This window comes from Thermobia domestica, chromosome 17 (assembly GCF_964235325.1).
Source record: "Thermobia domestica chromosome 17, izTheDome1.hap1.1, whole genome shotgun sequence".
Lineage (NCBI taxonomy): Eukaryota > Metazoa > Arthropoda > Insecta > Zygentoma > Lepismatidae > Thermobia > Thermobia domestica.
The window spans coordinates 4,988,239-5,003,056 of record NC_137470.1 but is presented as its reverse complement, the minus strand read 5'-3'; the positions used below and the strand labels follow the sequence as shown (position 1 = coordinate 5,003,056).

The window sequence follows — 14,818 nt, the reverse complement described above, 5'->3', positions numbered from 1 at the left end:
GTCAAACAAGTCTTTTCATTTAAATCGACAAAACAATTTTGCACACAATTTGAAACAACCATTAATTTGCCATTTTCTCACCTTCTTAGGACTGGAACATCAAAGTTCATCCTAAACTCAAGATTCAAAATGAAACAGGAAACCTTTGATAGACTGAATCGACTCTCTCCAACCCGCCATTTCTAATTAATATGAGTTTTGTTGTCGAGATATTTCACGTTTTTATTTTCATTATTTACTTGTATTTTCAAACTAAACCCAACAACACACTGAGCAAGGCTATGTGAATGCAAACACAATCACATAACAGTTTCAATGCACTAACTGCGCCTTCACCAGACTTCCACTCCTTCTCTTGAGCTCCGGGAGGTATACAAGAGGAGACCAACTCCCAAGTAGCCAGAAGGAGTGGAAGTCTGATGAAGACAAAGCTTGTGTGCTGAAACTGTTACGTAACTCATTTTTATATGTTGTTATCACATAGCTTTGCTCAGTTTTTCTTTTCTTTCTTTTTTTATCCATCTATGACGATCTCCAGGTTAAGGGCTATTTCTAACGTTCTCGAGTGAAGGCAGGACTATTCTATGACAATTTTATGTGGACTTATATTCAAATCGCACCTTCTCCAAAGATTTTTGCCATAGTACAAGTCACGAATAACTTGAATAAATATGAGTTACCGTAAATACCATTCGATTCTATGCTGTCTCCAGAAATAAATCGAATTTCTTTGCAGCTGTGTATTAGCATACGCACCTTTGGCGCAGGAGACATAACTTCGACTTCCCGTGAGAGCTTATGTGGTTCGGATCTCACGTTTAGCTGTAGACCCTCGTCCTATGTAACCTCGGTGATGAATTGCACGCTAAACTCAAAATTCTACCAAACAAGGATGAAATGAATCCACACACGTTGCTATTGCAAAATTAAGTATTGTTTTTCTTAGCCACAAATCGAACAATTCACGTCGAACAATATTCTTTTTTTTTAAATATATATATATGATCACTACATTTTACTATATGCTGCTTTCTAGTCTCTCAGTATCTATTGAAATGAAGTGATTATACACATATATTAATTAAAAATTACTTTCCACGTAGTGATAGCATGGCTTAATTTCCTAATGTGGATAGTGATCATGTTTTCCTATAAAACTACAGGTTGGTAAGTTGAAGTGTTATCGGTATGTCCAATTATATATATATATATATATATATATATATATATATATATATATATATATATATATATATATATATATATATATATATATATATGTGTGTGTGTGTGTGTGTGTGTGTGTGTGTTAAGTGCTTATTGAAACTGGGTTATTCTTACATAACCCGAGTTATACTATAATCAATGCAGTCTGAGAGGTTAAACATTGGACAGTCAGGGAACAGGCTGTTAGTGCAGCACCACCACATGAAGCCAGAGACTTGGGTTTGATTCGCGACCCAGTCAATGTTTTTCATTCAGGATATTGTTGAATAGGCACGTATTGGAGGATATGATATATAAAAACATTGGTTGCCTGCTGCATTTCTAACAAAATAAGCGTTGTTCAAAATGAGAAACTTATTTAAAAAAAAGTATTGTCTGACATATTTCAAGGCCTCTTTCAACACAAATAAATAAACAGACATGCATCAAAATGGTCATACAAATCACAGTTCCATGATTATATGTTCAATGCACTCAAATATTTTCAGATTAAAAATGTATCTGAATATAATTGCTAAAGTTTGTATCTTTTAATATACGCACCAATGGTTCATTACTCTTGACAAGTTGAACTATTTTAATGGTTTCCTCGTCTTCATCTACTTCTAAAGGAATTTCAGGTAACCTCGGGAAGTAATCCTTTTGCGCCACTGCATCGTGTGCACAAAGAAGACCCTAAAACGATCAGAAACAGTATTACTATACTTGGTAAACTAGCAACAAACCTAGAAAACAATAATTTTTAATGTGCCTTTATCAGGTGTGGTGTAGCTTTTTAGTAATAACTTTTATACCATACGTGATGTGATTGAGAAGTTTTAAGACAGTTGGCAACACTGTTCAGGAGGAGCAGATATAATCGCCCGTTAGCATGGAAGCGCTGGCTTGGTGTGTCCTTGAGACATGTTGAAATATGTACCGAAATATCTTTATTCAGTACGGCGTAGCAACCAGTTGAGCGCGGGCGTGTATGTGTGTCTTGGCAGAATTTTAAGTGCGCAAAATGGATGAAAAATTGGAACAACGCGTTTTTGTGAAATTTTGTTTTAAAACTTGGAAATCTGCTTCGGAGATTTACGACCTCTTAAAAACAGCTTTTGGAGACAAATGTCTGAGCCGGTCAAACGTGTTTATCTGGTTTCACAGATTCAAAGATGGCCATGAATCAGTAGAGAATGACAACCGGTCAGGCCGGCCTTGAACATGAAAAACTAACGAAAACATTGCGAAAGTTGGCGATTTAGTGCGCTCGAACCGTAGACTTACAATTACGAAGATGGCTGAAGATCTGAATTTAAGTTTCTATGCGGTTCAGTCAATTTTAACTCATGATTTGAACATGCGTCGAATGTCCGTGAAATTCATTATAAAAGTGTTGTCACACGAGCAGAAACAACACAGACTTGAATTGTCCCAAGAACTGTTAAATCGAGCCGAAATGGACTCAGATTTCTTGAATAGGGTAATAACAGGGAATGAATCATTGGTTGATGGGTATGACCCAGAAACAAAGGCCCAGGGAAGAGATTTAACTCAATTGAGGACATTCAAGCAAATACAGAGAGAGCGTTTCACACCATCACGGAAAATAATTTTCAGGAATGCTTCCAGAAAGGGAAACACCGTTGGAATCGGTGTGTTCATTCAGCAGGGGACTACTTTGAAGGAGATCAATCACAGTAGCCTTTAAGTACTGTCATTTTTAAATTACAGCCCAGTCATAAAGCTTTCCAATCACACCTCATATATGAGTCTGTCAATTTTGTTTGCCCGTAGTCAAGCATAATTATGCAATCCGAAAGAAAATTATGAATAACGGGTAATATAAAGTATCGCGCATATATCTGGTTATTAATGTTTATTTTTGAACCAAATTTGCCTACAAAAAATCAATGATTCCGTATCAAAACCGGAAAAAAAAAAATCCAAAACAATTGTGTGTTTATTTCTGGCACTGTTCCGACTATTTTCAACGAACTTAAAAAGTTCGTTCCTGAATTCTCTATGTCTCTTTCTACCTATTATTTGCGAATTTCTCAATTTTTAACCCTCCTTTCGACGGAACATCCAAAACCATCTGAAAGAAGTTATGGAATTTTTCGCGTCACACTTTGTGTCCCCGAGATATTGAAAAAAAAGCTCCGATTTTGGAAAATTTAAGGAGCCGCATCTCCGGAACCGTAAGTCATAGATAAATGATACTGGTGTTAATCAATACCAATATTAATCCAATAATTATTGCGTCATTAGTTATTTATTGAATAATTATTGAGTCATTAGTTATTGTCTGAATAATTATTGCGTCATTAGTTATCTATTCAATAACTATTCCGTCAAAATACATAGACATTTTTTCTAGCAGTTAGTTATTGAGGCAAAAATTACAATATTTTCGAAGTTTCACTTAAATTTCGGAAGAAAAAAATAATTCTTTTTAAGTTCGTTCTGGCAATGCTCTTCGAGAGTTCTCAACGTTTTTTTTTTTTTTTTAACTCTTCTTGATTTATCGATTCATAAGGACTTAAGAACTGTACGAAGAAATCGTGAATTTTCCTGTTATGACAGATATTACAGAATAACCTAATAAAGGAATATTCTAGAATAAATAACAAAAGAAGTGATCGATAGTCAGGCATGAACTTCGTTGCTGTGGAGTATTCATTGGAAAAACACAAGCAAATATTGTAGAACAACATACGCACGAAGAAAAAAATCATGGTTGCTAAATGAACATGAGCTTCGCTTCTTCCCCAAATTTTTTATCACTTCAGCCAGCTACCACCAACATGGTCAATTCTCACCGTTTTGTTACTTATTTTTTATGGGGTTCCTACTTCGATCCCAGCTCGCGCTAAGTGGACTTGTTGGTGGACAACCATCGTGAGCTTGAGTTTTCCCGGGGTTCTCCCGTTTTTTCCACTTTCTTCATTCCATCATTTCATTCATTCTCATCGTTACCGTCTTCTTTAACCTACAGGGCATAAGAGTGGAACGTAAAAAAAAAAAAAAAATCATTTCATTTTCGTTGTTTATTTGTACTGACCGGAGTAATCAAGATATTCTCTAGCAGTTACTTTGTAGAAGTTGTTTACTCATCGTTTCCCCATTCCCAAACTTCACTGACTGGTGTTTAATCCTTGGAGGGCCGAGCTATTTAACACCCGGGGAGTGCCAAGCTGGGTACAAATTGCACCCCAACGTAATTTTGTTGTGATATTTGTTTCATCATTTTCATCAATTTGGTAGTCAAATTCCTCTTCTAAGTTCTCAACATAATCCTCACCGGAGAAGAATCATAAGGAAGAAGTTCAAATTCTATTTCTTGTTCGGTCAGGACTGCACAGTTCATTCTGGAGCTTTAGCTAGCTGTTACACAATGATATTCAATGCCAAGTGACAAGTTCCATGTTTACTAATCTAATATTACATCATTCTCAGAATTTACGAAGTAACAGTGCCAGGCCAAATGTAAAATTATTTACACTGCCGAGTGGGGTACATTTTGGACTCCAATCAAAAAATGGTATTCTTTTTTTTTTTCTCCGGAAAATAACACTTTCTACACAAATTATTTCATTGCTATACTCTTCATTTACTTCAAGTCAGTTATAAGAAAAAAATTTAAAAAAATAAAATAAAAAAAACTAAGAGTCATTATTTACAGAGTTATCATATAACAATATAAAATGGGGTATAATTTATACCCCGCTTGGCCCTCCTACGGCCAACATCCTCTAAGTAAGGTATATAAGCTAGGACTTAGTGTTTAAAGTGAAATCTGAACCACATCTCGGGGGCTGTACACAGGCAAATATCCCCATCACAAAAAGAACTCGAGACCACACGCGCCATGCTATGCAAATGTATGGGAGGTTCTATACAACATTGTTGATAGGTATGAAGGCAGAAACGAAAGAAATAACTAGTAGTTATAAATACTTTGCTTTGCTTAACTTCTTATTAAAGATTTTCATTCTGAAAAAATGTTTCACCTTATCTACAGCTAGCGACTTTGAAGGATCATTGCAATTAGCAGAGGTCGAAGTCCTCTATTTAATCTGTGGTTATTATATGAAATTCAGTTTGTTAAAAATTGAACTACTGCACCGCGAATTGTACCTCTGAACAACCACACACTTTATGTGGTTTCAATGGCTCAGCATCGAACTCAAGACTGGAAATGTGACTGTCAGTAAGCAGACAGGGCAGAAAAGTTGTTAACACATCAGGTAGGTGTACCGAAGACCTGACTGAGTTGAGTTGATTTTGAGTTTTTAACGTCTCGTTCAGCAGCGAGGCTATATGAGACGTGGACCTACTGATTAACGTGGAATTCGAACCACATGAGCTCCCGCTGGGAATCGAACCAGTGTCTTCCGCGCCAAAGGAGCGTACGCTAACCGCTTAGCCACGAAGGAGCTCTAACCGAAGACCTGGTTCAATTCACAGTTCAGTACTACCTTTTTCACTCTGAATTTTATTCAATTTGCAATATAGAAAATATGGTTAAAATCGATTGTTACATCTACATATCATCCAATGAGTTTATTACATTTAGCCAAATTTTACACATAGAACAGAAGCTAATTTAAAAAGTTGAAAACAAGAAAGATAAATAGTTCTATAGTACATGTTACATAAATATATAACTCTGAAAAATCTGTTCTATTACTTAAAGGACCTCTGTCTGTTTTTTTCTTTTTTCTTTCTTTCTTTCTTCCAAAATAACACTTTTTTTTTTTCATTTACAAATTCTTTCATTTCATTGCTATTTGACAACGACCGACACACTAACCATTGTACCGCTGATCAGTTGGACGACCTGATCAAAAACACTCAACAAGATCGAAGAAAATTTCAAAACTATTCTCGTATATATATATTTCATTTATAACAGTTTACTCCAAGATTTTATTTTTTAAAAAATAAAGATTTTAAAGATTTTACTACTTCATTACATAAATTTAAATGAGTTGAAATAAAATCTTACAACAATTTGGGCGACTGAACTCTGTCGTCTAAGGACGGGCCGCGGATAGTATTAATTAACAACGAAATGAAAGGTTTCAACACCTTCACAAAGTTGAACCAGAACTGTATGTGTTTTGCCTGATGACGGGAGCCATCTTTCGAAAGCAGCAAAGTACAGTGACTAAACAGACATGAAAAGATGTGGAAGAAAATTGACTCACACAAATATCCAGAACAAAATCGCACAATAAGTGTCAAATATAGTCCAAGGAGCCTGTGTTATGATTTAACTTTTGCGTATGTGTTCTAATGAAAACGTTTCGAAAAATAAATTTTATTTTCCATCTGTAGCACTTAGCACATTTCATGGGAAATATTGTTACAATATTCTAATAAGCATGGAATGTGCATTCGTACTTTTCACATATAAACCATACTCTTTTACCATTCTATATATAGAAGTATAAAAAAATATACGACTAAACATTAGGCGTATTTTCAAACGGGAGTGAAGAAAAACGTCCCAATACAGGTAGTTCTGATCTGAACTCTAATGAAAGTAATATGGATTGGACGTATCTTTAGTACCCATAACATAGATATAGTCAAATTGCAGGGATTAATACACATTGCATATTGAGTGTGTTTTCTTGATTTCCTTTCAGGAATACTCCCCCGAAGTTTGACCGTAAATTTCTCACACACCCTGCATATTCCGTCGAGCAGTAGTATGTTGCTGGCTCGCGTTCTTGTTTTGTCATTGAAAGATTCCTGGTTGAGTACGGAGGTCGACCATCCTGGCGGACGAATATCTGCATGGTATCTTTAAAGATCCTGGCAATTTTCTTTCTTTCTTTTTTCACTCTTGTTCTTCGTTAATGGATTCAGTATTGGAAATTCGTTAAAAAAAAAAAAATTTCGTTCTGCCAACATTACCAGCAATGTACTCGCAAAACACTTTATAAATATCGGAATAAAATTTAGTGGATGAAGTACAAACTTATGGGTTGGACAACGAATTTTTCAACATTTCTGGATAGTTTCATGGCAACTCATAGGCCAAAGTTAGGAGGCAGACTGATTCAGTGGTAAAGCCTTACTATTTCAAGTACGACCCTGCTGCCGCTGCTATCGATGTGTGTTTTCCCGTATCTCCTTCGAAAGGGGGAGGGGCAAGTTGCTTTTGCCGAGATCATTGAGTAGTTTGATGTGAGCAGAGTTGTAACATTGAAATATTCCGAATTATTTCATGGTTTTGTTAGCCATTCTAAGTAGCCTACAATCTTCACTCACCAGGACTAAACGACTGAATGACAAATTGGAAACACAGCCGAGGTCATTCATTTCTTTCCCGAAAGCAAGGGGAAGGTTTCCTCCGAAAGGAGGCAGCGGGATGGGTCCTAAGTATGTTTCTCATATTTTCCGAGAGCACATTTGAAATAGAAAAGCTGTAGAACGCTCACTCCTGCTGGAAGTAGTTTCTCCTTCGATCCCAAGCCATAAAAAAATTGTAGTGTACAACACCATGCTCGTGGGATATCTCGAGGTTCTTCCCTTTTCTCCCTCATTCTCATTCCACCAATTCTTTCATAATCATTCACTTTCATTTCCGTTTTGTTTAGCGTACAGAGCAAAAATGTGGGGCATAAAATGAAAATGTTAATATTTTCTTTTACTCAAATTTTTCATCTTTTTGGTGAGTATCGGATTGGAAGGCAAGCATAACGGATGCATAAACTGAGGTAGAAACGATGTGAGATTCTGATTTACAAACCAAATCTTAAAAACGAAAATCTCGTAGTTCGTCTGAATTACCTGCACATGAGGCTTCTGAAGTACCATAAACAACTCCTTACACTCTTCCAACAGGCCTGCTCTTGGAGCAACAACATCCAGGACATCCAGAGCTACTTGCATAGCATTCGAAAGGATAGGATGAAACTTCTCATCTTTCCCGTTGCTGATTATTTTGTTGTGGACTTTGACCAAGGCATGGAGCTCTCTGGACTGCAGCAAATCACTCAAGAAGCCGAATTCCTCTTCTGTGCTCGGAAGGACCTGTCTCGCTTCCTCCAATGACACCAACAACCGAGAAAGAGCTGAAAATAAAGTAAGCCAGAGTTTAGATTCCAGTATCATTCTCATATGTTGTAAATGAAGACTATGACAAAATAAAACAGTACTTTCGTCATGAAAGTATCAACAGGTGATACTCAGATTGCTCGTCAGTCAGATACCCATGGAACAATATTATTAAGTGAAACAGTTTTCTGTTGTCGATATCTTCCACATTGCTATAGAATATGTCTTGAAATAAATTGTGACATCATAGGCTTAAATGAACAACACAGCAAGAATGAAGATACTGTTAAAGACATTGACTGTCTTCATTTAATTAAATTTACAACTAGCGTCAAATATCCGCTTCAATGAGTTAAATTAAGAAAAAAATAGTAATATATTCCGTTAGTCAGTTACTTTTTACTATTACTAAAGAGCTCTCTGATATCGGTCATTTTCCATCATTTTTATCTCCGCCCTCCTTCTACCTCACGTTGCCGGGCCGAATTTCGATTTAAACGCCATCGGAAGTGTTACTGTTCATCTCAGCGATCCCGAAAAATATGGATTCGACACTAAAATCGGTCATTTTCGACCATTTTTAATACCTCTCCCCTTCCCCCTCCCTTAAGTTGCACCGTCAAATTGAAATGATAAAATCCACGCTAGGTCCGAACCTCATTTATGTTGAAAATTTGATCGACATCGGTCGGGTGGTTCAAGAGATTAAGAATCACAAACATAGTCACTTTCAATTTTATAATATAAACTAGCCTCCGGCTTCCGTCCCCAGACCTCCACGTTTGCTTGGCCTGCAGCCTCGCATCTCTTATCTATCAGCCTTTTCATTAACAGTAAATTTCGTGCATTTGCTCTTCATATTTCCTGAATTTGCCCAGCTGGGGCTTAGTTCCCACACCGTCGTCTTTGCTCCCCTAGGGCCACGCATTTCTTAAACCCACAATTCTACCGAATTTCAAGTTTCTTTTCCTATTTCAATTATCTAAAAGATAGGTTTTGTATCTGAAGAAAAAGCCCATTTAAATAACATGGGAATTTCTTCATACTCCTTTAGACCCCTTAAAAATTAAAAATATTCACTTTTGGCAATTTTCCTGTCCGTTAGTCCCAGAAGGCTACAATCATGCCAAATTTCATCATTCTAATCCTACTGGAAGAGCCTAAGCCTTTTGGGGTGAAGAAGACATCCCATATGAATAACACGGGAAAGACTTTTCAGTTTCCCATAAAACCACTCTAAATTTGGAAAATTTTATTTCTACTTATCTACTTCGGTAACAGTAGCGAAAACGTACAACCATACCGAATTACAAGGTTTTATCCTGATTCCAAGTACCTAAAACATGAGATTATGTCCGAAAAAAGATCCATCTAAATAACATCGGGAAATTCTTCATCCTCTCTTCACACCTCCTGAAAATTAAAAAAATTCACTTAAAATTCACTTTTGACAATTTTCCTGTCGGTTAGTTCCGGAAAGCTACAATCACGCCAAATTTCAACTTTTCACGTCAACCGGAAGTACCCCTTTAATTTATGTCAGTTCATGTAGTTTTATATATAATTAGGATACAGAAACATGACTATAACGCTAATATACTACAGTGTTATAGAACCCTGCTTAAGAGATGAGTAATATTGGTTGTAAAACAACACGGGACACGAGACTTCCTTATAAATAAAAAACGTCCCAGTGCGTCACACTGATTAGTAGTAGTAATATACATTCAAATAGACGTCCCTATGTATGCTATCCTTTGCAAAACTGTAAAAAGTAAACAACTAGAGCCTTTAATAAAGTAGGATTCTAATTCTGGCATGAAGCTGGCCCAAACCACTTCGACACATTTTGAAAACCCAGTCTAAAAAGTGCTGAAAACGTGCTTTTCAAAATAAATAATTACAAACCATGTGCTATCACGGAAGTTCCCGAAATTAACGGTTTTTTGTGGGTGGGGCCTGAATCACGCTCAGTCCACCACTACAACCAATAGATTTCCAATCTACTTTAAAAACAACAACAACAAAAAAGTGCTATTATATGTTATTCGAAAACAATATTAACCATATAACAAAAATATAAGCCTTATTTGATGTATTGTGAGAACAGTTTTTAGAAATAAATATTAAATTTAAAGAGCACATCTTTTCAGCAGATTAAAATTCGTTTACTTGTGGTGGCGGGCAGGCATGATTTTGGCTCCACCCACCCTCAAGGAATTTAATTTCGGGTACTAAATTCGAGAGCTCATTTTTCAATAATTAAAACACTGCGAAGTAGGTGTGGGCCAATTACTGCATCCTCCTAGAATATGATTTATTTTGAGGGTTCGGTTTATAACACAATTTCTATTAATATTGTTTTCGAAGAACACACCATTATCATTTTTTGTATATAGGAAACATTGGATATTTGGTAACCCATACACTAAAGCAGTGTCCTTCTAACGCATTTTTCAAAAATTGGGTTTGGCCAGCTTTTTGCTCGTCCTGAATCACTGTGCATTGGTTGAACGTTCCCAGCGATGTGTTGATGCAGAAGGGATGTATTTTGAATAAAAACAATGGTAAAGTACCTAAATCTTTTTTAAATTTAAGAAGTTCTGTTATTTTTTCGACATACTGTGTATGAAGCTCTATTTCAATAAAACCTAACTCGGTAGTACATAGACTTATGTTTCAATAAGACGAGAGCTCAACTACAGTAACTCAGACTACACGAAGCTCTACTTCAATGAAACGAGAGCTTAACAGTGGAAATTCGGAAATAACTAACTTTTACTTCAACAAAACGAGAGCTCAACTGTATTAACTCGGGCGTATATTAAGTTTTACACGAGTAAATACAGTCAATTTATTAATCAGCACATAAAAGCGATCACGCTTTCTCGATAAAACTAAAAATCTCATCTAAAATAATCTCATTATTATTAAAAGCTTGCAGGGCGGGATCATAATATTGCAAATTATGGATACGTCAAAATATCAAATAATACTTTCGACAAACTGGATATTCCAAATATCTAGGACCAATATTAACAGACCAAAACCATATCCATGAAGAAATTAAATGTCGACTAAAAGCAGGGAATTCGTGTTACTATTCGGTTCAAAATCTCTTGTCGCGAATTCTGACGAGGAATTTGAAGCTTAAAATATACAAAACGATGATCATGCCTGTTGTTCTGTATGGCTGCGAAACATGGTCACTTACTCTGAGGGAAGAACATAGACTGAAAGTATTTGAGAACAAGATCCTGAGACGAATATTCGGACCCAAGAGGAACGGGAATGGGGAATGGCGGAAACTTCATAACGAGGAACTACATAGTTTATACGGTTTACCCAACATTGTTAGGGTTGTCAAGTCTAGGAGGCTTAGGTGGGCAGGTCATGTAGCAAGAATGGAAGAAAGTAGAAACGCTTTCAAAGTCTTGACTGGAAGACCCATCGGAAAACGACCATTAGGAAGACCTAGGCGCAGATGGGAGGACAATATTAAGATGGATCTTGCAGAATTAGAAATACAAAACAGAAACTGGATCCAGTTGGCTAAGGACAGAAGTCAATGAAGAGATTTTGTCCACGCAGCAAAGAGTGAATGTTAGTTAGTTAGTTACCAGATGTTTTTTAATAGGACTACATCGATTTCATTTTCTCGCATACTGTAAATCGAGAAAGGTAAACTTTAAAGTACACTTGTAACAGCAGTACACACACACACTAATATTACTGGTCTAGTAGATTCGGCAAAGAGCCCAAGTCTGTTCCTATCTCCTCCCACGAACAGACATGCGAAACTTTAGTCATATGGCTGCGATAATGTCAGTAGATTGCGTGGAATGCGAAATATAATATGTTGGGGGGAGGGGTTTAGTTAGACATTTGAGAAATCTCTGCAAAAACTCAAAGATAAGCCCTTTAGTGCTGAATGCAACACACTTATTGAGATTGTTTTTTAATTGTATGCATATGTGATGTCAACACTTCCTGGAAATTAAACGAAAAAAAAAACAAAAACTAAAGAGTATGTAATATGAAGCTCACCTGGATCCCAGTTGCCATTGGCCATGACTGCAGTCATTCTAAAGATAACATGCAGTGTCAATGGATAAGTCTGGTTATCTGTAATAAAGAATTAAAATTTAAAATTATTAGAAGTTTTTTTTTTTTAAAGCTAAATAAGTATTAAAAAGCACTTTCAGGTAGTAATATGTTAGTCCCTGCTCCCGTTTACAGTGACGTAACTAAGGGGGAGGGAAAGAAACGGGCTTATCGACCCTGTAGCCAGAGCTGCTCGTATTATGTATTTTTACTATAAGGTAAGGAAAGGAGTTTTATCAAATTAAAGATCATAGAAAATTACCTGAGAAATTTAGCAGGACAACAACGACTCACCAACCTTAGGATCATATCCATAGATCATAAGTTAGCTTCAAAGCTATTTTTTGATGACATTGTACAAACCTTTGCAGCCAAAAGAGTCCGCAAAGTTAAATTTTTAGTTCCAGCTTTTTGTTTTCATTTAACTTAACATCGAAATAAAGATGTGTAAAATGTCCGAGTATAGTAATCGAGACAACAGCTTGATTGTTTGTCATAATTAAATATTCTATACTAAAGCAGCAGATTGTTGATTCATTCTACACATATGCACATCCAGATATAATTCTAAAAATATTGTGATTTGCAGTTTTATGATAAAGACTATACTCTAAAGAATGTCAAGTATGCTACTCTGATTATTTGATAATCAAATACTAATTAGTTTGGTGTTTCATCTTATACTAAAAATTAAATTATGTACTGCAATTTTGAAATCAAGCTTTACCAGCTTTGAAGAAAAAAATGGAATAAGACAATTATTGTGTGATGTCAATATCAGATGTAGTCGGGGAGCTTTTTGGTTTGGTTGGTCAGGGGGAGAGCTCTTGCTCCGGGCAATAATTAGCCTTCTTGCATCGTTGTCCGTTTATAATCAATCTAATGAATGAGCTGATTGAAAAAAAAAAAAAAAAAACAAAACAAAAAAAAGCTCGAAAACAGCAAATCTGAAGAAATTCAAGAAAATTTAAAAATAAAAAAAGTGGGCACTACCCACCACATTATCCAGTCCGTACTCTGAACAACTACACATACACTTACTTTTGAGGTCGGTGCTGAAGCCATTCACATCAAATGGCCCGTACAAGTTCTCTTGTGCTTTGACAACCTCGTGTCTATACAATAATGGTTGAATTAAATATTAGACTAGAAACAGGGGAAATCAAGCAATATTTCCTTACACCATACTCACTGTTAATTCAATCATGGCAGGCGTTCATTAACATAGACACGGAATAGTCCAAGCTTAACCAAGTTGTAGTACTGTCAATGTAGTTGGAATACTTGAGCATTGACTTGGAAAGAAAACAAGAGAACAAGAACAACGAAAGCAAGAAAGAAATCAAGCAAGAAATAAATAAAGAAAGAAAGAGAAACAAAGCAAGCAAGAATGCAAGAATGAAAGCAAGAAAGATAACAATCAAGAAAGGAAGAACGAAAGCAAACAAGAAAGAAAGAACGAAAGCAAGAAAGGAAGAACGAAGGCAAGCAAGAAAGAAAGAATGGGAGGAGGGACGAAAGGAAATAAGGAAGGAAGAACAAAAGCAAGAAAGAAAGCAAGCAAGAAAGGAAGAAAGAAAGAAAGGAAGAATGAAAGCACGCAACAACGGAAGAAAAGAAGCAAGCAAGAAAGAAAGGAAGGAAGAACGATAGCACGCAGGAAAGAAAGAAAGAAAGAAAGCGAAAAAGCAAGCAGGAAGAAGGAATTCAAGCAAGCAAAGAAAGAAAGTAAGTACGTAACTAAGTAAAGTAAGTGTGTGTGTGACTAATTAGATAAACAAAAAGAGGCTAGATAATGAAGTGGTTAGCGCATCGGTACAGTATGCTGAAACTTCGGTCCGATTCCTGATCCAGTCGCACTTTTTCTCTCTAAATTTTTATTTGAATTCGAACCTTTAGAGAATGCAGTGCAAGGAAACAGGTTAATCCCTGCCGTTTATGTAATGAAGAAAAACTAATATTAAAATAGTGGTCACTGATTACAGGGTTTATGAATAAAAATATAATTGTATCCACCTTTCTGAGGGTTTATTTAGTCCTAAAAATGGACTTCATCTCATCAGTATTTTTGGGGGGTCGACTCAGTCCCAAGAATGTGTTCCATCTCATCCGTCTTTTTCTTTTTTTTTGGGGGGGGGATCGATTAAGTTCTAGGAATGTGTTCCATCTCATTCGTTAACTCCATTCTAACCGAAAGTGGTAGAAATTAGCTATTTCCAGCTTCAACGTTGATCGTTATAGAACAGAAGTGGTTAACAGATTGCAACAGGAAGTTTTTCTGGGATCGATTCAGCGTCTGAAGAAAACACCAATAGTGTCCCGAAAACTGGACCTAATGTAGACCGTAGGGTGGCTGAGTTTGTGAAAATGCCGGGTTATCGGGAATGGGGTTAAAGAAAGAATAACTACGAGTGTTTCCTCAGAAAATGCAATA

The 14,818-nt window shown here is 36.2% G+C and overlaps 1 protein-coding gene across 7 annotated transcripts in view; it reads right to left on the bottom strand.

Moving 5' to 3' along the window:
• metro (membrane palmitoylated protein 7-like protein metro) overlaps positions 1-14,818 on the bottom strand; it is a 114,708-nt gene that overhangs the window by 76,614 nt on the left and 23,276 nt on the right. For all 7 annotated transcript variants that reach the window (XM_081744790.1, XM_081744791.1, XM_081744787.1 and 4 more), the window contains exons 2-4: positions 12,328-12,405; positions 8,014-8,297; positions 1,771-1,902 (exon numbers count right to left, since the gene is read on the bottom strand). In XM_081744790.1, coding sequence (XP_081600916.1) covers positions 1,771-1,902; positions 8,014-8,297; positions 12,328-12,364 — 453 coding nt within the window. In that variant the 5' untranslated portion in view covers positions 12,365-12,405. The remainder of the gene's footprint in view (positions 1-1,770; positions 1,903-8,013; positions 8,298-12,327; positions 12,406-14,818) is intronic.